This window comes from Idiotropiscis lumnitzeri, chromosome 16 (assembly GCF_059441095.1).
Source record: "Idiotropiscis lumnitzeri isolate Australia: NSW breed Sydney's pygmy pipehorse chromosome 16, RoL_Ilum_1.0, whole genome shotgun sequence".
Taxonomy (NCBI): domain Eukaryota; kingdom Metazoa; phylum Chordata; class Actinopteri; order Syngnathiformes; family Syngnathidae; genus Idiotropiscis; species Idiotropiscis lumnitzeri.
In genome coordinates, this window is record NC_142406.1 from 11941149 (window position 1) to 11965782 (window position 24634).

The window sequence follows — 24634 nt, forward strand, 5'->3', positions numbered from 1 at the left end:
ACGAGACAGTTTTGTATTAATTTCCGAAAGCTACTTTTTATTTTTTGTCCTTTGCTTTCATGTCTTTAAATCTTTTGTTTGTAAATAGTTGCCCATGTAATTCTTTTTGTAATTTTAATAAACTGCTTTTGTTCTCTTTGCTTTGCCATTGAGTGTCTTCAGCTCGTTCGGTTTGTGAATGGTTGTGTGAAGCATATTGAGGTGACTTGTGTATTAAATGAATATAAATAATATTGCCTTGCCTTACTATAATGCCTAAATTCCGACAATATATATTAACTCATTCAATACCATTGACGGATAAATACGTCAAAATCCATTTTTTTTTACTGGGCTGGTCGTGAATGAGTTAATTGTCTTTAAAATGTTGTAATCTGTTAACAGAATATAATAAAGAAATTAGAGTTACAATTCGTACAAAGTAGATTTTATCACTGAAAGCTACAGAAACACTTCATTCTATCCTTGTGGTGGTTTTCTGCAGGAAGATAAATTCTGAAGAACATTGAGGAGAAATAAAACAAAGCATACCTTGATGCTATGTTAATATGAAGATTTTATTTTCTGATTAGAATTTTTAAAATTTGTTTTATCATAAATATTTCTTTTGTATATTTCTGCATTTTTTAAATTTAGTTGAGAATATTATATTATGATACATTGTTCGATTTATGATGAATTTGTGTTGAATTCGATATTTTTCTTTTTTTTTAATGAATAAGTAGTTTGTTTTTTTTATGAATGAAACGTAAAGTTCCGAGATTTCTAGTAGACGGATCATTGTGCTCGCTGCAACAGGAAATGAACGTTCACGTATTCAAAATAAAAGATAGACTATTACGCTCGTTTGAGGCGCTTTCAGTACACTCAATTTTAATCTTCACTGCTGATATGGTTCTCGTTTTAAAGCTTTCTTATATTTTTTACCCGTACTTGTCAAATAATCCAACTGTATACTAGGCTAAACAATACATTTTGGGGTTTCCTCTCTTTTATTTTGAAAGCAACAAACTACTTGTTGTTCTTCCGTCACGAACCCGTGAGCCGAAGGAGGAAGCTGCAACGTTTGACAGCTTGCTGAGAAGGTAACGCGACGCACAAATAAATGGGCTAAATTCAGTCCAGTGAAAGTCGAAAATGTGTGCACGATAATATGCGCTGCAATTAGCAGCTCGTTGGAATGCCGCTGCCAGTGTTATCACGTGATCATCATGCACTGGCTAGTTGGCTAAGCTACAAGAGAGCTGTCACTGGACATCTAATAAGCTGTGCCCGCTTGCAACCAATACTCTTGCATAACTTAAATATCTAAATGTAAACGTATTCCATGCATTCATTTTAGATGCATGCATTTTGGAGAATTCTTAAAAAAAAAAAAAAAAGAAAGTAGTCATGTGTGACTGAGGAAGAAGTCACATTCCTTTCCAAGGTTTTTTGAGAAAATAGCTGTTTTTTCGTGAAAGATAATTTCTGAACAGTTTGGCTTTAGCCACAGGTGCTTCTCATCAAACTGCAGGAAAACGAGGAGGTCGTTGATGACGAGCACCTGTGGCTTGGACTCGGATTTGAAATATTTTGCTGAAAATAATCACAAATTTTAAGAGAATTATTTTAATTTTGAGACTTTATATTGGAAAGAAAGTTGTGTATTTGTCAATGAAAATAGTACTCGTCAGCTTCCTCAACGGTCATTTAAAAATACAGATTTAAAAAAAAAAAATCTCTCTATTTTAAGAGGCGACAATATCATACTCTTCTGTACTTCTTCCAAAAGGAACCCACATGGGAAAATGAGTGTCCCCGATTACATGCAATGTGCCGAAGACCACCAGTCAGTTCTGGTGGTGGTCCAACCGGTTGGCAACGTGCCTGAGGACCAGTTCTTCAAGATCTACAAGCGCATCGCCAGCGTGAGCCAAGTGAGCATCCGGGACTCTCAGCGCTTCCTCTACATCCGCTACCGCCACCACTACTTGTCCGAAAACAACGAGTGGGGTGACTTCCAGACGCACCGCAAGGTGGTGGGCCTGGTGGCCGTCACCACCTGCGAGTCCTCCAAGGACTGGCCTCTGACGGCCGAGCATTTCCACGCCCAGAAGGACGTGTACGGCTCCACGCTTTACGACTCGAGGTTGCTGGTCTTCGGGCTCCAGGGGGAGATTGCTGAGCAGCAGAGGACAGATGTGGCCTTCTACACCAGCTTTGAAGACAGCGCCGATGTGGAGAAGAGGATGGAGGACTTTGTGGAGTCCATCTTTATCGTCCTGGAGTCCAAACGGCTGGACCGTGCCACCGACAAGTCGGGCGATAAGATCCCTCTGCTCTGTGTGCCCTTTGAGAAGAAGGACTTTGTGGGTTTGGACACTGACAGCAGGTGAGTGCATTTTTGGAGTGGTGTCCAAACGACAGCTCTGGGGCCTTTTGCGGTCCTGTGAAAAAAACGCATGTCCATTTTTTGCCATTTAAAAAAAACGATAAAAATCTACAACCAATTAAAAGCGGTTTGTAATTACTTATAGATCCCACGAGATGACGTTCTCCATCTTCATTTTTTTTTTGTTCACCTCGCTTTATTATGTTCTTCCTTTTCTTCTTTCATACTGTCCTGTGAGTTTATTGTTGGGTGCGAAAAGGTGAGCCTTCAGACTCCCTCAGTGTATCCCGTGTCGACCCCGAACCCAACCCCAAAACTTTTTCCTCCCTTAGGATTATTAGGTTCGACCTGATGCAGCGCAGCCAAGCTTGTCGTAACTCATGCGTGAACTATTTAAGAAGTTTCAACCTCTCTGTAACCCCCCCCTGACCCCAATGGTTAATAATTTCCTAAAAATGAGTTTCAGTGCTTTCCTTTGTCCGTGCTCACCCCCTCTTGTCCTCGTAGACGTCTGAAATCTAACCCAGCAGTAGCAAAAAAACCACCAAAAAAAACCCAAAACATTTTGTGTCGTATAGTTTAGGTGACATCTGTTTGAAACGCTCTCACGCTGCTCTTCAGGCATTATAAGAAGCGCTGCCAGGGACGCATGAGGAAACACGTCGGCGACTTGTGTCTCCAAGCGGGCATGCTCCAGGACGCCCTGGTTCACTACCACATGGCCGTGGAGCTGCTCCGGGGCGTTAATGACTTCCTCTGGTTGGGGGGTAAGATTTTGACACGGCGCCAATATTGGGAGTTCAGTCTCCATTTGAAGCAGTTAAGTTTCTGACAAAATATATATATATATTTTTTTATAGACCACACAAAAGATGTTTTTGATTACGCACATAAAAGGAGGGCAGGCACTCCCGAGCGCCTGCTATTTGGATACAAGAAATTAAAAATCCAATTTTCCGCAATATGTCCCCCCCTTTTTTTAAAAAATATTTTTTATTGTTGTTGTCCAGCTGCTTTGGAGGGTTTGTGTTCCGCATCTGTCATATTCCACTATCCCGGAGGCACGGCGGGGAGGACGCTCATGCACAAGGCAAATATCTCGCAGGCGGCTGATGCAGGAAAACGCCACAGACCAGGTGAGGCGATAAACTGCTTTCGCATTTGGATAGGATTAAATAAAGGTAGCGTGCCTTTTGTTTTTTTTTGTTTTTTTCCCCAGCTTCTTTCCATGAAATGGCATTCGGAATATGGTTTACTTGTGTATGCTTGGAGCAAATTGTCTTTTGAATGCGATACAAATGGGCTCCATCTGTTGCTTGCCGTTTATTAACATGCAGTTAACATGGTGTTCCGTTCCAATTAACATCAACCCTGTCTCACTTGGCCTTTGTGAAGTCTATTCTCATGCCGCACCCTTCAGTGAGCTCATCATGAAGGGCCGAGCGTTCCTCATTCACTTATAATAATCAGCGCTCTGCTTTTATCGACCCCAATCACAGCAGATCGGATTTTTGGCAAGCGGCCTTTCTGGCGAGCCCTGCCAACGTTACAATCACTTCAATCACCTTTTGTAGGGTTTATTTTCTCTCTTTTTTTTTTTTTTCCTCTTTTTTTGCCTCCCATTTGATGCTTTTAAATCGCTTCTGCATCCCTACATGTACTCCGTGTCACGTAATTGACTGGTTAGATATGAAAGCATGTCCATAGGAGCCCGATCGTGATTTCTGGCTTTCAGAGTATGTACATTTTTTTTTTTTTGGAAGAATATGTCACAAAACGAGCAGTATTAACCCATTGACTGGAGTGTCGGGACTAACGCTGCTAACATTGCTCTTTGTGTCAACCTGCATTCTCTCTCTCTCTGTAGGGGCTCAGGAGGTTCTCATTGACCCAGGTATGGCTTCTTCGAACCCAACAGTCGCACTCCTAACGCCTGGTTGCATGTATTTCACCTTTCATCCCAAATCTTTAGCACCCGAATTCCTTCCATTTATTTTATCCATTGGATTATTGCTGTCATTTGTTCACCCTTTTTATTTTGCTAGTCATACTCTTGTTATTCTTAAATTTCTAATTGTGGATTTAAGTTGCTTGCCATTATTAGGCTTAAAGGGGAAGTCAAGGATAAAAAAAACATTTGCAATAAAATGTGCCCTCATTAAGTCTAAATATGACGTGTTTAATATTGCGTTTGTGGAATATGAGTTAAGCAGCAAAATCCACCAGTTTTTATCCTCAGGGGGCGGCCATTTTGTCACTTGCAAAATGACATCACAGGTGGATTTTACTGCCTAACGCATATTCTGCAATCACAATATTAATCAGAATGCCGTATTTGGACCAGTGGGTCTGCATAGAACATATTCTTGTTAAGAATTTTTTTGGGTTGGACTTCCCCTTTAAAGACATGCATTCAATATTTTCCTCCTCAACTCAAAGCAAAAAGACTTTTGAGACTCGCTGCCTGGTGCCGCATTTTTGGAAAAACGCAGCTCACAAAAGATTTAGTTGCTTGTTTAATTCCACATTTGTTTTCAAATATAAGCAATTGTATTTTTATATGTTTTAGAGTCACCAGCAGGTGGCAACATAGCACCATTTTCGGTAGATTTGAACGCAAACAAAATCCCACTTGTTGAAGAGTCACTTTTGATGGAACTAAAGTTTTTAATCCTTCTTTATCAGATGAAAAACAAAATATAGCCTGCAATTAATCTTCTTGGCCGTTCTCAAGATATCCGGCTGCAAAATGCCAAATATTGCATTTAAATTCAATCATATAAAGTGCAAGTTTAACCCACTCTGGAAATCAAGCTTCTTGATCACAAATTAGATACGCCGCACACATTCTGCACAGCTGGCTTAAGTGTTTTATTTGCATTTGTAGATTATTTACGCACGGAGAAGCGGAGTCAAGTCCCTTCTGCTGCCTTCCTTTTCAGCTTTTCATCCGTCTGGCAGCAGACCGTGCCGTGCCGTGCCGTGCCGCCTTCCGTCCCAAACTAATCAGCTCCTCTTCCTATTTTCCTGAGTGCAGGCGCCCTCACGGCCAACGGCATCAGTGCCGATACCAGCGCCGAGATCGGACGGGCGAAGAACTGCCTGAGCCCGGAGGATATTATCGAGAAGTACAAAGAGGCAATCTCCTACTATGGAAAGGTATTTGAAAAATGGTCTGCTCATCCATGTTTGTCAGTCTTTTTATCTGTCAACATTGAATGCATACTAGGAAGCCAAAAATTAAAGTGGTAGTATGCATCCTAAACACTAGGGGGCAGTATTAGTTTTCTTGAATTGTTGCTGCTGACAGCTGCTGTTTATTACTCACTTGGATATGGGGGGAAAACATGCACACTAGCAGCTTTGGCCCCTGGGAATTAAACTTTATGAGTCAGCGGTTGCCATACTTCCAAAATGTATTGAAACATAATATATATAAGAACGGGTCTGTAACTCATGTACCGTATAGCCCTCAGAGCTTGCTGGGAGCTGAATAGGCTCATTACCTGTTGAGGACCCTGAGCTTTATCTTCATTATTATAATTGACTTTTTTTTTTTTTTTTTCATGGACCAGCCCCCACCCCACCCCCCACTTGACGCTGGTTTTCTTTCACAATGAAATTACACCGCTATTCAGTTATTAATTGAATTTTAATAAGCAGACAATGAGTGTGGAAGTGGTGGGAAATGAATGGATGGCAAGATAAATCAAATTTCTAGTTTCTGTGACAACAGCAGGAGCATGCAGAACGTGGGAAAAAAAAAAAAAAAAACATAAAAAAACAAAACGACGTCATCCGTATAACATGTTTGTCATTCTACTTGTGCGCCACAGAGCTCTGCGGCAGATGTCCAAATTAGCGTAGTATTAACCTTCTATCTCCCTCTTTTTAGTATAAGAATGCGGGCGTGATCGAGTTGGAGGCCTGCGTGAAGGCAGTGCGGGTGCTGGCCATTCAGAAGCGGGCCAGAGAGGCTTCGGAGTTCCTGCAGAATGCCGTTTACATCAACCTGGGTCAGGTACGTCATCTTAGTGGGACTGAAAGCTAATTCCTGGTTGACTGGATGATTCTTGAACTTTGTACCACTAAAAATCAGCTGATGTGACGGATTCTGCTGGTTTTGATGGTGTGTTTGGTCGTAGTTTAGCAAAACTCTTGTCTAGCCAATACATTGATCCAGTGAAAAAGACTCTCCCTAACTTCTATTAACGACCCAGACTAATCTCGGCTCCTCCTCGTAGCTATCCGAGGAAGAGAAGATCCAGCGCTACAGCATCCTATCGGAGCTGTACGAACTGATCGGATTTTGCCGCAAGTCGGCGTTTTTCAAGCGCGTCGCCGCCATGCAGTGCGTCGCCCCCACCATCGCCGAGCCCGGCTGGAGGGCCTGCTACAAGCTGCTGCTGGAGACGCTGCCCGGGTACAGCCTTTCCCTCGACCCGAAGGACTTCAGTAAAGGTAGCGTATAAGTATAAAAGTGTATAAGGGGACGAAAAATTAAAAACAATTGTTTGTTGTTATTATGGCTGCATTATCTCAACATTATATAACATTGCCAGTCAGACAGACTCGATGGAAACAAAAAGAAAAAATATATATAATAATAATAATCGTAATAATAATAATAATAATTATTATTATTTATAATACTACTACTACTAATTTTAATAATATAAAATATTTTATTTTTTAAAATTATTATTAAATATGTTTTAAAATGTGCAACACTTATTACAATTATGGTAAAAAAAAGATGCATTTTCACTCATGCAGGCAGAACTTCATCACACTTACTGTACTCTCTGCCTCATGGGAACAAATTTGCCAAACATTGTTTTGCTTTTCCCAAGCTCATGCTGTGCACCTATAAAAATTCACTGCAGCTCTGCTTACCTTTTTCCATTTGACAAAGTGTTGTCCGACCGTTGCAAAATGCTCTTCACCCAGTCTGGCTTCCATTGGTGGAGAAACTCTGTGGGGGTGGTTAATATATATTATATTATAACCACACAACTGATTTACTTGGTTGGTGGGCAGGCACTCCGGTGTGTGTATGCAATCAATTCACAAATCAATTTTCCACTTTCCTCTTTGAGTTGGATCATTTCGTTATTTAATACAGACCGATGTAAGAAGTGCAATCGGTAGTAGAACGTACAGCTTCACCAGACAAAGGCCATCATGCACCACATACTCAGGATTGGCCGTCTTTCCGCAAGTGCCTCTTCAGGCTTTTCTGCATTCAAGCAAACACTTGAAAAAAAAAAAAAAAAAGAGAGACCGTCCGCTTTTGTCTGGTGAGAGTGACAGGGCTCTCGGGTTCGGCAGACTCTCAACCCCTCGGCTCTTTGCAGCCACTCCACAGCCTTTTGAGCGCTCGCAACATAAAAGATCGAACACAAGGGCTCAGGGACATCCGTGTTATCTCCCATGATCGCTATTTAAGAGGATTCGTCTCGTACAATGGCTCGCCTGCTTTGCCCTTTTTATGCGGTGAATAGCAACAAGCTGCAGGTTGAGTGAGTCGGTTAATGTGGCCACCCAGGTTTTACTGCTACAATAAGAATCATACAAATAAGCAGTACCTATTGAGTTTAAAAAAAAAAAAATTAAGCTGAATATTGGTTCCACCGTGTCTCCCTTTTTTTTTTTGAGTCACTTTTTGGACCTTCGGCTTTAGAGATACCAGCGTGTCGCCACTTCTCAGGTTCTACTACGTTCCTTATGAATTAATCGCATGGGTGGGCGTGGACCAGGTAAGAATCCATCAAATTTTGGTGTGGATCCAAATCAAAATGCAATGAAAGAGGCCCTTTTTATGTATCCGGGCAAACAATTCCGTCATTTTAACGATATAACGGAGACAAATGGGTATATATGGAGGTGCACAGTTTGGAACGCGTCCAAATTGGGATCGTTCCTTATGTCGGGCCAAGTGTGACTGTGCACTTGTGGGGAAGCGTGTTGTCTGCCTTTAGGCAGCGCGGCTGACATGTAAGTTTGTCAAGCAGCGCACTCGCTGATGCATTCTAATGAGGCGGATGCGCTTGATGGCGATGTGGCACTAATGTCTTTTTAAGTAGCTCAACACAGTGCTTAAATCCCCAGTGAGCTCACCCTTCTCACCTCGACCCAAGTTTCATTCGACAAATTCCCTTTTTTCGATTATTTTCCTCTTAATGGCGCAGTTATAGACATTTTTTCTTTTTCGGCATACGGATGGAAGTCAGCTAATTTATTTTTAGTCCGCTTCATGTACGCGGATTCACAGTGGATAACATAGCTCGTGAAAGAATTGCATTTAGTGCTTGTTCGTGAGGCAGCAGAAGCCAGAAGGAATAAACTTCAGGGGGGAAAAAAAAAAAACGCTGACAACTACTGTAAAAAGCATCTCGGATGTGATTGGACATTATTGCAAGTCGTGTTTCTTCGAGATTGTTTTTCAAATTCTCGCCCGCCCCTCCTCTGCGGGTCCCTGTCAGCCTGCCTTCCCGCCACATCCCATTCCTCTGGCTTTGCTTTCTTTTTCCCCGCTCGGTGAGTCAACAGCGGACAGCTGGGAGTGAAGCAGGCAATCTCGTAGGGGGTGCTGAGGGTCTTATGTAACGGTCGGTTTCAGGCTGCTGTGCTTTTAGGGTGTCACTGGCTGTGCCGGTACCACGCTGAAGGAGCACTTTGGAGTCGTGAGCGAGCTCCACAAAATAACACTCTTTCACCCGGATGTCACACACGAAAATAACATTGCATTTTTCAACCTTTGCATGACCGATCTAAAACGAGATAATACTTCTTTCTTAACATGCTTTTATTCAGTTTTTACACTATTTTTCTTTATTAAAAAAAAAATCTTTATGGGGTGTTTTTTAGGGGGCTGATGATTAATTGAAATTCATCTTAATAGGGGAAATTAGATTTTGGATATGAGTAAGGCCAAAGTGCCTCTCTACTCGCAATGAAAATAAATTTTCCAGAAGTTGGACCTAAATAAATAAATAAATACATCTAAATAAATACATCGAAATAAATAAATCAATCAATAAATAAATAAATACATAAATAAATACGTCTGAATGAATGAATAAATAAATAAATAAACACGCCCGAATAAACAAACAAATAAATAAATAAATACGTCTGAATAAATAAATAAACAAACAAATAAATAAATATGTCTGAATAAATAAATAAATAAATAAATAAATAAGTCTGAATAAATAAAAAAATAAAATAACAATAAAAATTTCCCCCTCCTCCATCTCTTCCCTACTCTGGGCGGCGTACATGCACTCGAGGCGAACAACGAGGCGCTCTAAAGCGACCAGGCAGCTAACTGCGGGGCATGTTCGCAAAATGTCCTCAGAAACGATGAAAAACAGTTTCATGCTTTTCCTCCCCAGCTGAGTACTCCAGCAATCGTATTCTGCAAAATCTTTGTAATATTTTTAGATACAAATTTAGCGTCAACTCTACTCAAACAAAATGCATGCATGTATTTCCCGACATTCACGCCTGAACGTTAAATGTGACCAACGAGCTTCTTTTCCACGCAGGCACGCACCGAGGCTGGGCCGCCGTTCAAATGCGTCTCCTGCACGAGCTGGTGTACGCCTCCCGCCGCATGGGTAACCCCGGCCTCGCCGTACGCCACCTGTCCTTCCTGCTCCAGACCATGCTGGACTTCCTGTCCGATCAAGGTCGGTGGACCACACAGCGAGAGAGCCAGAATGTTTTTTTGTTTTGTTCCTATTCCTTGATTACACGTTCTGTTTCAACCCTCCTTAGACCATGGCTTCCAAAAACCCAAAAAGGAAACATTTAAAAGAGCCACGCTGGCCTTTTGTGATAGCAGCACTCTGCTCATTAGTGTGCGGTGCACAACAAAGCTTCCTCCTCCTTTTTGGAGCGAGTGCAACATCGTGCTCTGACCAGAAATCCTGCGTCGCCAGTTTGAGCTTTTACCAAACCAGCGTGAGCTAGACAATCTTCTGGCCACACAATAGAGGCCACTGTAATCCCGTCTTGGCTACGGAGCGTGTGAATGGATGAGAAGGAGACTGTAGGGAGGAGTTAAGTTATGAACGAGATGAAACGTGTTTGAGCAAAAGTGGCTTTTGCGTGGGTCTACATGGGGGTGCTGCTAATTCACGACGGAAGAACTGGCGAATCCGCTGTTCTGTACATTTGGGATGCAACAGAATGGCGTCATTTCAACTTTCTTGCCGCACGTTTCAGTTTTGTGCGACTGTTGACTGAGTATTACACAAACTATCTGACAGCTCGAGATAATTATATTTATTTATTTTTTTTTTTTTTCCAAAAGCCGCTTGATCTGATCGCATCGTCTTTAATGACACCTGATCCCCCCCCCCTTCCCCGCCGGTCATGTTTTAGATCTTTCTGATGAGAAACGGCAAGTTTAATGAGGGTTAGCCTTTCTGCAGCACTGGAGGAATCGAGAACTAAATTTCAAGTCTTGCAAAGTACAAAGAAGAAAATGGAACATCATAGGAAATCTATTCATCACTAAAACGGTTAGAGCCAGATATATTGGCCAAGTCCTGACGTTGTCTGTTTCGTGTTTACAAACGCATGCTGAGTTATTGATGTTGTTTCATTTGTTTTATATTTGGTGCCTACAAGTGAATTACAGAAACACTTGCTTTAATTCTGACTGTATTTTTTTTTTTTTTTTTGGGCTTACTCAGAATTTATTTAGGATGGCTCTCAATTATACACTGAAAAACTCACCTAGTTGCTTTATTTGTGCTTAGGCCATTCAAATATTTTGGCGCCAATCTATGAGTCTGCTTATCTGAATTGTGTCCATTTTTTTTTTTTGGGGCTTAAACAGAATTTATTTAGGATGGCTCTCAATTATACACCGGAAAACTCACCTAGTCGCCGTTTTTGTGCTTAAGCTATTCAAATATTATTTTGGCGCCAATCTATGCGTCTGCTTATCTGAATTGTGTCCATTTTTTGGGGGGCTAGGCCTGATCAATTCCATATTTTCAAGCTCCGAAACGCTTCCCGTCAGCGGCCGACTTACAGTTAAACAACAACTTCGACAGATACGATTTGCATCGACTCACTTTGAGTTGCCAAGAACATTTGCTTTGCAATGAAGAGTCAACTTGTTGGCTGAGTTCATCTTCCGTCTTTACTTTGTCCAACTTTGAACATCCTCCTCTTGATTACCGTGACATCTCTCCGCTTTGTGTCTCATTGAGGATGTCAGGCGAGGGATTTTAGGTCACTTGTGTAGTCGAGTAAATGCGTCGGAAATTGTATGTGTATAAAAAGCTTCGGATGGAGATTGGCAGATAATGATTTTTACGTCTCCGCCACAAGCAATAACACTTTCAGCTCCAAGCGCGATTGGGGAAGTCTATAAAAGCCTCGACCTTAGTTTTGACGGAGAATGATTGCAGTGAAATATTGAAGGATTACAGGCAGTGGCATGTCTTTAAGATTCCATCAAAAAGTTGTTTGCGCATTTAGGCAGAATACTGAAAATGTTGCTCTTCAACAAGCGGTTCAATCAAAAACAATTGTCTTTTCAAACTTGATGAAAAGTTGCCCCGCCTTCTGACAAGTTTAAATGCTTGCAATTTAAAAAAAAAAAGTTTGGAAGAGTTGTTTGTTTGTCGTGACAGTCGTGCAAACTAGCTGTTTTTTTGTTTTTTTTTTTGTGTCGGCAGCGCAACAATGCTTTGGAAAAAGATTAATCACGGTGAGCTCGGCGAAGATTTGTGCATGCAAATTAATCTTTTTTTTCTGGTGAATTTTCACCTAGCATTCAATGCTGATAATTAATCTCTTTTCTGGTGCAACGTGGAATGCAAAATAAGCACAAAACCACTTTTTACTTCGATTTCTACGACTGCAAACAGACTTCTTGCGTCTCAATGCTGTCATTCTCATGGAAATAAATGTTGAGGCTTCATTGGATTCCTTCCGTCGTGTCGCCACGTGATCCTTACTAATGCGGGTGCTGAGGGGGGGGGGGGGGCGTGTTTTGCATATAGAACGGGAGATTGAGATCCAGTCGGTAGTGGTCACTCGAGAAGCACTTGGAGGCGCATTCTAATTCTAGGTGCGAGCCGACGTACTTGTCCACTTGTGATTATTGAATGGCCTGCGGTGCATTTTAATAGCCGGTTTGACAACGATCGACTAGATACAAGGCAGTCATATGCAGTTTCAAAAAAAAAAAAAGCTGTAGCGGCGATCAGATGGGATTTACTTGATGTGAAAATCCAAATGCTAATAATGTTTCCATGAAGACACTAAACAGCATGGGTTGGACTGTATTTTCCTCCATGGTTGCAGCACTTCATTGCCAAGCGAAGTGCAGGCACCTTAACCAGAAAAAAATGTGATAATGGGAGTATTTAAAAAAAAAAAAAAAAATAGAAATTGGGCATGCTCGTTCTCACATGTATGTAGGTAAGCATTTTTTTTTTTTTTAATGATACAGCATTAAATTATTTTGTGGTCGCCAATCAATGCCTCAGGAAACCCTGAAGATGTTAATTAAGAACCATAGGCGTTTATTTATTTGTTATCTTTTCTTGTTTTTTTTCCCCGTTCTCTGTTTGGAAAATGAAAATCCATAAAAAAAAAAAAAAAAAGAGTCAACTCCCTCAGCCCATGTCAACAACGCCCACATTTCAGTATGTGCTTGCCTGATTGGCTGTCACCTGAAAATTTGGGACGTGCCCTCAGCCTAGCTTCCAAGTCATTGACAGAAAAACTCAACGTGGTCGTGATATTACATAAACTAGCCCCACCTTTGCTTCATGAGGCCAAAAAAAAGAAAAAAAAAATTCAAAGCGTTAACGCGCTGACACATTTTCGGGAAGAGGCAGCTCACAAAAAGATTTATTCTGTTTATTTGTAATTTCACACTGGTTGGCTAGTCAGGCACTTGAGAGGCTCAGCTATTTGTGCAGAAGCATTTAAAAAGTCACTTTTCACAGAAAATCACAGAATCACGCCGCTCAATACTACTGAAGCCGGACGTGCTATTTGACTCAAACCATGATATCATTAGAGATGTGTTCTGCCGCTGTGGTTTTTACAATCACAATGAGGTTTTCATCAGCTGATTTAAACCACGTCATTGCACTGTTTTTTTTTTTTTTTTTTTCGCAAGCAAGCAAGTGTCCTTCTACGCACGGCGGCCTCTCCTGAGCCTTGCCGAGCCAAAGCAATTTTTACGGCCCGGTGAGCAGTAATGTTCCTTTTTTTTTTTTTTTTTAAAAGCTATTCCGGGTACAATAAGGCTTAACATTTTTATTTGAAGACACGACGTGGTCTTGCTGAGGGAGACACACCTCACAGGCCATTAACTCATTCAATCATTTTCAAAAATGTAGTCCTCGCCTCCCAAAGACGTATTTATACGTCTTAGCATTTTTGCGTCATAGCTCCGTGTTTTTATAGCATTAGAACACAATATTCTGTTGGCCTCGCAAAATCAGTCAAAATCCAGAAAAACACTGGAATTGAGGGGTTTCCTCAGTGAAAATTTCGGGGATTAAATTAGTCAATCTTTGGCTTATTTATAGTGCGCCAACACCAAAACTGTGCAAAAAAATAATTTGAAAAAAAAATAAAATAAAATGTTTCTACATTTTATAGAGAAAAAAGAAGTGACCCAGAGCCTGGAAAATTACACGTCCAAGTGCCCGGGTGGAATGGAGGTCATCACCCTACCGGATGGCCTTAAACTCCCACCGGTGCCTTTTACAAAGCTCCCGATTGTCCGGTAAGTCAGCGTTGTGAAATACATTTCATTGGAAACAACTGCGCAATCTGCTGAGCTGACTCATCTCTCGATATAATCCAGCACTCCAGCACAACCACAATAACAATAACACGAGCATAAATTAAGATCGCTCACGGTGGTATTCAAATTATCTTTGTAAAAGGCCGAATATTCACTTCTCACACAAATTTAGTGACATGAGGCTTTGGGGTGCAATTTCAGGTGGTTTTAATAATTCGACCTCATCTAAACTTGTGAATGCTTGCGTCATTCTGTTCAAAGTTTTTAGGATGTTTTCACAGCATGCGTTTGAGCCATGAAAGTTTACCTGCAACTCTTATGTTTTCTCTGCTGGATAAAGTTTTAATCGAAAGGGCATTTTAGGTTCATTCCGAATTTTTAGTTCATTTTTTTTGCACTGTACAGTGTAAAAAGGCACCGCTTGGCTGTTCATAGCGGTCTAAAAATATATTATAATTGCTTATGGATGCCTTTAAAGGGCGTCAAATCACTACATTTGTCTAACTGATCCTCCTCAATTTACTTGTACATAGTTCCTTGGCCCCAAGATGACACAAGATAAAACCAAAAAAAAAATAGCTCATGCCATGACTAGATTTTAATATTTAAAAAAATTCCAGACCTCCACTATATAAATAAAACTATGCAAATACAGGCTTCTCCTTAACTCATTCAATACCATTGACGGATAAATACGTCAAAATCCTTTTTTTTTTACTGGGCTGGTTGTGAATCAATTAATGGTGTGGTTTGCAGTTTTCAAGCTACAAAGATCTTAAAGTAGCCTCATTTCCCTCCCTTGGAAAGTTGCCAAAGACGAAATGTTACAGGTTTTGATGATGCGCTCCCGAAGTTTCAACCAATCTAAAGTTGAGTCAATAAAGACTCCCTGGGAAGAACCTGAGTGTTATCGTTTGTTTTTCGATTATTTCCCCAATAGGTCGGTGAAGCTTCTCAACCTCCCCGTGAGTCTGCGTCCTCACAAGGTGAAAGGCCTGCTTGGTCCCAACGTGTCCTCGGCCAGCCCGTTTATCTACTCGCCCATCGTCATGCACAACCGAGGAGAAGAACGCTGCAAGAAGATCGGTAAAGCCTCTCCGCGGCGATTCGTTCACGGTCATCGTATGTCCTTGATATGACGAGGAAGCCGGCGGATCGTGGGCGAGGAGGTGCACTTGACTGCGCAAAGCTCGACAAGTTGGGCAACAGAGAGCCACGGAGGGATTGATTAAATATTCCGGTTGTCGGCGTCACCACGGAATTGCGGTTCACTGGGCGCGCTCGCTCCACTTGAGGCTTATCTCGTGCGGTCTTATCAAACAAGATGAGCATTTGGCGATTTTCATAATCCCGCCTTAATTATGCTGAGGTGATATTCGCCGACGGCAAACAGACGCTACCTGCCGTCACTGTGTCCTTCTCCCACCGCTTTGCTGCTTCGTGCAGAGGAAATGCGCCGATGTTGACTGACCGGCTGTGATTTATTTGCACCGAAATAATAGCGTCATAGGAAAATCAATGACGTGCAACTTTGTGGCGCGATTTCCAGTCATGGCGCTTTTGTTTTTAAAGTCAAATTTGGCTTCAATTTCACTAATTGCTCTCGTCTTGTTAAACTTGCTTTGTTGGACGTGAGCGTTTTAGAGTGCAAATAGACAGCTTTATGGATTTATTTTTTATTTATTTATTTATTTATTTTTTTTGTCACAGAACTACTATTTTTAGCCCGTTTTTCAATAACCAAAACAACCTTTTGTTTGCTGTAATCTTAAAAATCTGGCCAGAACATCTACTAATTATTATTTTTGTCTGAAATCTTACTGCACGATAACAGGCTAGTTTATGCAATAATTTTTTTTTTTTGTCAGTAACTCAGATAGACAAGTGTCACCCATTTTCCGACGTTACCCTCGAGAGTTCCCCTGATTCCAACGGAAGTCTGAAGTGCTGCGAGACTTCACGAACCAATCCCGAGATGAATCCCCCGCTTCCTCCCGGGAGCTCTCTGCCGGCTGATGAGGTTTTGAATGTGTCCTCGTACTTCTGAAGCGTCTCTTAGCACGCGAGAAGTACAAATAGCGTCCCGGTGATGTTGGGATGGATTTGAGCGTGCGTTCATCTCGGCGAACTCGAGCCCAGGTCATCCCTGATTGTCAGTTTTGTAGCGTCTTCGCACCGCTTTGGAGCCGCGGGGGGGCTTTTAAGAACAAACGCCGGTCGACTCTCGGGTGTCTTCTGATCTGTGCAAGATACACATGAGGAATCCACTCCGGAGAACTTGGTGACGCTCCCTCGGTGGCGCGTTTCTAAACGTTCGCAGCTTCAGAGTTGGCGTTCATGTTGCACTGATCTCATTAGCATTCGGAGCGACGCGGCTGCAAACGACGGCTGATGTGGATGTTAGACGATAGCCCATGTGGGTTTTCGTCAAGATTCACGCTGTGCGTCGGATTGGTGTGGAAGCGTGAAACAAAGGCTTTTGCATTGGCTCTGATGTTTGCGATAGCGGCCTTTTATCTGATCTGTTAACCGTACACGACGCGGGGTCCCCCGCACGTACATCCCTGCCGCGCCACATGTAAACACCATGTGGTTATTTTTGCATATAATAATAGATTTATTTATTTATTTATTTTAAAGGGGCCGTCAACCCCAAAATTTTTCTTTACAAGAATATGTTCCACGCAGCCCCAATTATTTAAACATGGCATTTTTCTAAATATTGCGCGTGCGGAATCTGAGTTAAGCCACCTGAGGTGGCGGCCATTTTGTTGCTTCTGTCAATTGAAAATGACGTCACAATTGCTCCGGGCTCAGATAACGGCCAATCATGATCTCATGCGTTTTCTGAAGCTGAGCCACCATTGGTCGTTACTTGAGCCCTGAGAAACTGTGATTTTCAGTCGATAGCGACAAAATGGCCGCCCTCTGAGATGCATAAAAACGGGTGATTTTACTGCTTAACTGATATTCCACAAATGCAATAATAATAATCAGAATAAACTAGTGAAGGCGCATAGAACATTTTATTGCAAAGATTTTTTTGGTGATTGACTTCCCCTTTAATAATAATAATAATAATAATAATATTCCCTTTATAAGTCACACAATGGGGAAATTCGAGATTCGAACCCAGGCCTCCTGGGGGAAGTGGGTCCTGAACGCGGCGCCTTAGACCACTCGGCCATCCTGGCAGCCACTCGGCCATCCCCTAAAGTGATCTATCTGTGTGTTTGTGTATGTTCATTTCGTACTTTGCATTGTTATTCTGGCTCTCTCTTTCTCTCTCTCGCTCTCTCTCTGGCTCTCTCTTTCTCTCTCTCTCTCTCTCTGGCTCTCTCTGGCTCTCTCTTTCTCTCTCTGTCTCTCTCTCTCTCCCTCTCTGGCTCTCTCTCTCTGGCTCTCTGGCTCTCTGGCTCTTTGGCTCTTTGGCTCCAGACATTGTACCCATGTTTGACCCCCAGAACAGAACAATTACTGGCGTCCTACACAAATGAAATTGATTGTCTGTTTTTTTTTGTTTTGTTTTGTTTTTCAGACTTCCAGTGGGTTCAAGGAGACGTTTGCGAGGTGCAGCTCATGGTCTACAACCCCATGCCTTACGAGCTTCGAGTGGAGAATGTGGTAAGTGGCAGAGCTCAATTAAGTTCCCCTAAAAGAATGCTTTTTTTTTTTTTTTTTTTTTTTTGACAATTTAATACTGTATCAGTTTGAAGTGAGAGCAAACTCCTCACTGGGTGCATCTCACCGCGGATGTATTATTTTTATGGCTTCGTGCAAACCGTCCTGTCAGAGTAGATAACTCCTATATTGAGGTACAAAAGACCCTTCATTGTTTTTTGTTTTTTTTCCCCCCGTGTAGGATAAAGTTTAAATTGAGCAATAGCGAGTCTCGCTTCCTTTTATCGTTTGATAGCAGCCTGTTAATGGCCGCTTTCAAAGTGGAAAGCATTTCGCTTTAGAAGAAACGCCAACACAGACCTACCGTCACCCTGATAGACGTTTCAAATGTGTTTTCTCACAATTTTCTGGGGTCGTATAAATTCTGGGGTGATTCTGAGGTTTACAATAGCTTCAACAACAACATTTCAAGGTTCTGAATGGTGCTAAGCATAAAATGTAAAAAAAAAAAAACAACGTTCTGTTGTACAGAATTTATTTAAATAATTATGACATTTATTTAGCAACTTTTTTTTTTAACTTGCTTGAAACGCATTTTAATTGAATGTGTCAAGGTGATGCGCGGAAATTTCCGTTGCATTTCCGTAGAGTTGTTTACAATATATTTTTCAAAATTGAGAGCATCTATGTATCACTGAGTCAGAAATGTGATAAAATGATTCATATTCAACGGGGCAGTGGGCAAAAGAACAAAAAAAAAAAAAAAATTCTCTTTTAAAAAGGCTATTGATTAATTGAGCCTTAATTTTCCCCATCATCGATCAAGGGAAGCTCCTCAACTGCCTATCCCTGCATTTGTTTTTTTCTTGTACAAACTACTCCTTAATTCTAACGTTAGCAGGCTCAATAGATACATTCGTCTTCCGCTTCCCAGCTGTGCAATTTCTGTTCACATGTTAATGTACTCATCAAGCTTACTAAAAAAAACCCCAAAAAAACCTGTTTTTAATGTGTAGCTATCAGGAGGATACCCAGCCTTGCTTGCCGTGTACAATTTATCAAAAGTGAGGCGTGCATATACTTGCAGTCGTTTTTCACCAAAATATGTTTTACTGTGCTGCCGTCTGTATGTTGTCAACCCCCCCAAAAAAAATATCCAGGCTGGATCATTTTGAAAGTGTTTACACGGGGCCGGTGAAATGTTTACCAGCCAATTTGCCGTAGTCATATTGTGATGTCTGCTACAAAACAAACATGATGCTCACATTTAGAGCTCATAGCTTGGGGAAAACAAACAAAATATACATTTGAGATAAATACATCCCCTTGCAGTTACGCTGCAGTCGGTAACTTTGGGTGGTGTTGTAAATTCACGCAGCGAAGAGGCCCGCCACAGCTCGAACAATACAATTCCCGGTTCTGATAATGAACTTTTTCAAGACCGATGAATGCGCCTTCCCTGCGATTCTACCAAGGACGTTCTACGTTAATGTTTCTCAAAAGCCTCTTTGTCTAAGGCGGCCTTTTCCCTTCGTGAGGTCGTGTCTGCTGTTACCGATTGATGCAGTCATCGCTTCACCGCGATCGGTCTCGCGCAGCGTGCGTTGGGAATGCAAATGCGGAGGCTTGATTGCACATTGCCCGTATGCGCTTACGGTGAGTTCCTAAAAATTTATAAATGCCAAAGCGTAAATTGGCTGCGGACCAGGATAATTTGTTATTAGACCACAAAAACATTTGTACAAATGGTCGGCTCCACTGTAATATTTGCCACTTAGTGAAAAGACCCAAATCCATATTATGTAATAACGATGTAATAACCTCAATCTCAGCGTTTTGATATATTGGAGAACTTTTTTTTTAATCAACTTTCTGCGTATGTTTGTTTAGTCTACTCATAAATGTTTAATTTTCCCGAGCAAGAGGTGCCAACGCGTGCATACAATTTTTGGATGGTGCAAGTCCTGACAGAGTGCGTAAAAGCCAGACGCGGTGTCCCAAAAAAAAAAAAAAAACTCATGCTGCTCTTGTTTCCCGCGGTTATGGTAATGAGTTCACAGCGACCGGCACGCTTGTAAACTTGAATGGCACTCGGGAAGCGCGCACAGCGCCGTGAAGGCCAAACAATCCTAATTGGGATCAGCCCCGCATGTGGAAGCTAATTCATAGATGTACCTACCTCCTGCCTAAACGTGTCACTCATACTACCGACCACCAATTGGTTAGTTTTAATCAAAACTCGGCTCAGGTGTGAACGCAATCGTTTAAATCGGCCCAAAGCAACCTTTCTGGGATGATCTTGAATCCGTAAATCATGCTAGGTTATGAATATGTCATGAATATTCCGTACGGAGGCGGACTCGGGTCAGTTTTGTTGGTCCACTGTGACATGTTTGGGAATGTCATTGATCAAATGTGACGAGACTTTGGGTAAAGCTACTGAAGCTCGTCAGAAAAATTCGATTTTTACAGTACATTGATCCCTTCTTCTCTCTGCACTTAGGGTTTGCTGACCTCCGGAGTCGAATTTGAGTCCCTCCCTGCTGCGCTGTCACTCCCGGCAGAATCCGGCCTCTACCCCGTTACTCTGGTGGGCGTCCCTCGAACCTCTGGCAACATCACTGTCAACGGTGAGTCTGAGAGCTGTGAGAGGTATCGGTGTCATAGTCTCGGAGGGTTTTTTTCCCGAACAGAGTATGAGCTCGGGTTTCAATATTAGTTTCTGTTAAGTGGTTGCTCAAATGGCTTTTCATAACTGTGCTAAATTTGATTCAAGGCTACCACACCTCAGTGTTTGGTGTTACCAGCGATTGCCTGCTGGAGGGTCTGCCCGGAGTCAAGACCGACGGATGCCTGGTTGAGGTCATCCCCTCGCTTCCTCGTCTCCAGCTCAGTACATCACTCCCACGGTGAGAAGAATATTTTGTGTTCTTAAATATGTTTGCAACTTGATTCATTTTGGCCAACTTTTGAGCGAGGCCGGATTAGACCAGGGAAGAGATCAGTTTGTTTTTATTGATTTTTTTTTCTTTTGTGTAGAGTTTAGCCTTGTTGAAGGCCTGAGGTGCAGCGTGTCCACGAGATTTCTTGGCAATTAGTCGTTTTTGGCGTGTTACGGATAAATAAATAAATAACAAGAGTACAACTTTTTTTTTTTATTTATTTATTTTTTTTTTCCCGCTTCTTTTAACGGATTGAAGGTCTGTGCTTTCTCAGCGTTGTCGGGCATTCCACCTTCGGCATCCTGACTGAGTTGGCACATCACCTTGACCACAGTGTACAAAATCTGATTCGGAACGGAAAAGCATCATCTTTAGTGTATATAAAAAAATGTTTGTGGAGGAAAGGTGGATATTTAACCCTTTGCTTTTGCATTCCAACTAACTAGCAAATAAATTAAAAAATTGTAAAAAAAATGAAATAAATAAATAAAACAATTACATTTGCCTAAGCCAGACCGACAAGACTCTGAGTTCTGCTTCTTTTGTGAACGTCATTCAATGGAAGCCGACAATTAGCCGGGATTCCGGCAAGGACGCTTTTTACCACTCCGGATTTACAATCAGCCATTCCGTTTTGTTTACCTGTGCAGCACGCCGGCTTCCCCCGCGAGCACCATGAGAGAGGGGAATTAATTGAATTTACTGCAAAGAAACAAGCATCTCATCGCGGTGATAGCACAACGGCGGCTTCAAGAGCAGCACTTTTGATGCGGAGGATCTTTTTGTTCTTTTTCGGCTTGCCAGAGTTCTGTAGCAGAGGCAGGCGGTGAGGAGAATACAAATGTAATGGGTGATCTCCGGGGTCTTCTGATGGACCTTCGGTTTTGAGATCACAGGAGGCTCCTCAGCTTTCAGAGCTTTAATATTTATATTTTTTATTTTTTCGTGTAGTGTCGTACATTTCTTTCTTATCATATTCTTAGATCGGGGGTGCGGCAAAAATGTCACAAGGACCACGTGCAAGTCCTGCAATAATTAAAAAAAAATATTTATTTTTTTTAAAACAGTTCTGTATAATTAATTAAAACAATTTAAAAATGAGAATGGGGGAGAAAAAAAAAAGAAAAAAAAAAGCTTTCGACCTGCCTAATAAATGCTACAAAATCATGGCAAAGCACTTCATGAAGCTCCTCAACTCACGCCAACGTTGTTCCCCGTCACCAAAACGCCATAAGGTGCTTAAAGTTTCTTTCTCCACACTCAGGTCGGCCCACACACCTCAGCCCATGTCCAAAGAGGAACTTTCCAGCTCCGTGTCTGTGCAGCTTTTCAACGGCGAGGGCCAGCAGATGACCATCACCCTGGAGAACATCGGCCCCGAGGACATCGAGAGCTTGGAGCTCACCTCCAAGATGGTCACCACCAAAGGTTTGCAGCGTAACTGCTATTCCTATGTTATTACTGAATGTCTTCTCTCTGAAATAATTCGATTTTTTTCATCTGCTGCGTCTTTCGTATTGGACACACACACACACACCCCCCGTCCTCAGATCATTGCGGTCACTCGTCATTATTTTACAGTTTGACTTTCAGTCTGGCCTTTTTTTTTTCCCTGCTTTAGTTCTCAGTCGGTGTGAACTTTCTATTTTTAGAAAGAACCCGTTTAAACTTGTGCAGGTGATGTGGCGTATCGCCATTGAAACCGTTGAGGCTGTCCTTGCCTGCTGTAAATGTCTGTCATTGTTATTTTATGAGGCAGGTTCACTGAAGTCTTTTAGATTTTTTTTTTTTTAACTCTTGGTTTGGTTTGACCTTGACTGTAAAATCGACTCTGAAAGGCACATATGATTATATTTTCTATTTTGGGTTACTTTTTCCATAACTGTTGCTTTCCGCCTTTACTTGTGATGTGCTCAGTAATCAGTCCAAAGAAAAGGTGCCTTGCAAGTAATTAAGAGTGCACCACATCTGAGCAAAGTGAAATCTTTTGAAGACCATTTTAATGTCAGACCAGATTTGTGTGGACATTTTTTTTTTTTTGTCATCCGTCTTTAATTTGAGATTCCCCCCCACACAAGGCTTCCCATGAGTGTCGTTTTTTTAATTGGATCCAGAGAAAGTGATGATAACTTTGGTGAAAATAACAAGGAGTCATTGTTTTCTAAGCGAGTATGTCAGATTGAATTTATAAGTGGGCTTAACACGAAACGATGATCAACAGACTTTTTGATGATTTTTGCACACCCGTGGTTTCCTTATACGCAAAAATTCTCTCAGGCTGTCTTCCACCATATGCTCCGCAATAGCCTCATTTTTTTTTTTATTATTTTTTTTTTTATTCCGATAGCGGAAGCAGATTTGTCAAGGATGACAAATTAAAGGTCAGGTGTATAGCCCACAGTGTCACAAGACAGCACCATGGCGACGGGCTGCATCATCAGTGGCCTTCACGCGACCATGCACTCACCCGCCCGCCTCCTTGGCACTAACGTGACAGCCTGCACTGGCTTCCTTGGAGTTTCTCCCTCTTGGCACAATTCAGAATTCTCAGCGAGTGTCGAATGAATAAAAGATGCGTGAGTCACCGTGGGAAGACATGGAGGGACAAAAAGATTTGTGTTTCTGGAGCGCGAGCCACGCCGGCGCGAGGCGGGGTCTTCTGTTTCTGTGGAGAGGGAAGAAGTTTGGCAACAATTGAGCTGACAAATGAAACAGCCGCTTTTGACGATTTAATGAAGCCTTAACATTCATGTGAGTCTTTTTATTGTTAAAAAATAAATATATAATTAACTGCCATCCGAACGTCTGTCAAGAAGAGTACGATTGGTATAGTAGTTTTTTTTTTTTTTGCTGTCAGTCCTCCAACCTTTTAAAATAATTTACACAAATTTTATTTTTATATATATATATATATATATATATATATTTATTTTTATATATTTATTTATATATATATTTATTTATTTATATTTATTTATATATATATATATATATATATTTATTTATATATATATATTTATTTATATATATATATATATATTTATTTATATATATTTATTTATATATATTTATTTATATATATATATTTATTTATATATATATATTTATATACATATATATATATATATATATACATATATATATATATATAAAAATAAATATATATATATATATATATATATATATTTATTTATATATATTTATTTATATATATATATATATATATTTATTTATATATATATATATATATATATATATTTATTTAAAATGTGTATAATAATTAATGGGGCGCAATGTACTTGTTTAAAAAAAAAAAAAAAAAAAATGAATATGTAAATCTGGCTGTTTGTCATAAAAAAAAAATGCCTCCCGATTAAAAGAGTTGGCGGTGTGCACGCCGCGCTGGCGGTGTGACCGGGCTTGCAAATCCGCCCTGCCTGTTGCTCCCATCCCGAGGAACAGGAGTGGCTCACCTGCACGGAATGAACACATGCTTTATTCAGGTGATGCATCATTCATTTGACGCTCGGGGCTCAAGTGGATGCAGCTGAGTCATTCGTCGCTGGCGTAAATTAGAGCCTGGCGTCGAGCCGCAGACGGCGAGAGCGCACCCGGCCAATCAGCGGCTTTGTTATCCCTCAAGGCAAAAAAAAAAAAAACGTAGCAAATGATTGTACCGGCCTCCTGTCACAATGCATTTCTTCTATTTAGGCCAATTTATTGTGGACAGCCATGCAAGCTGCAAGTGTAAACTACACTGTTCCTCCATCATAGCGTGCTTCGCCTTATGTGGAAAATGACATTTTTTATTTATTTTTTTTGTCTTCCTCTTCAAGAGGCGGTTGAACTCCGGAAGAACCGTAAAACGCAAACCGTGAACAGGGTGCGTTCCCGAAACAC

General features: G+C 41.3%; 1 protein-coding gene across 3 annotated transcripts in view; it reads left to right on the forward strand.

Annotated features, from left to right (window-relative positions):
* The first annotated feature begins 1028 nt into the window (after positions 1 to 1028).
* The window catches only part of trappc9 (trafficking protein particle complex subunit 9), an 82342-nt gene continuing 58736 nt past the window's right edge, over positions 1029 to 24634 (forward strand). The window contains exons 1-15 of one of the 3 annotated variants that reach the window (XM_088319292.1): positions 1029 to 1085; positions 1775 to 2374; positions 2996 to 3141; positions 3385 to 3510; positions 4242 to 4268; positions 5412 to 5533; positions 6270 to 6395; positions 6619 to 6835; positions 9928 to 10071; positions 14024 to 14150; positions 15112 to 15257; positions 17710 to 17795; positions 20296 to 20422; positions 20569 to 20701; positions 21999 to 22162. In XM_088319292.1, coding sequence (XP_088175418.1) covers positions 1791 to 2374; positions 2996 to 3141; positions 3385 to 3510; positions 4242 to 4268; positions 5412 to 5533; positions 6270 to 6395; positions 6619 to 6835; positions 9928 to 10071; positions 14024 to 14150; positions 15112 to 15257; positions 17710 to 17795; positions 20296 to 20422; positions 20569 to 20701; positions 21999 to 22162 — 2275 coding nt within the window. In that variant the 5' untranslated portion in view covers positions 1029 to 1085; positions 1775 to 1790. Of the gene's footprint in view, positions 1086 to 1774; positions 2375 to 2602; positions 2634 to 2995; positions 3142 to 3384; positions 3511 to 4241; positions 4269 to 5411; positions 5534 to 6269; positions 6396 to 6618; positions 6836 to 9927; positions 10072 to 14023; positions 14151 to 15111; positions 15258 to 17709; positions 17796 to 20295; positions 20423 to 20568; positions 20702 to 21998; positions 22163 to 24634 lie in introns of all 3 variants that reach the window. The other 2 variants (XM_088319290.1, XM_088319291.1) reach the window with 2 other exon arrangements.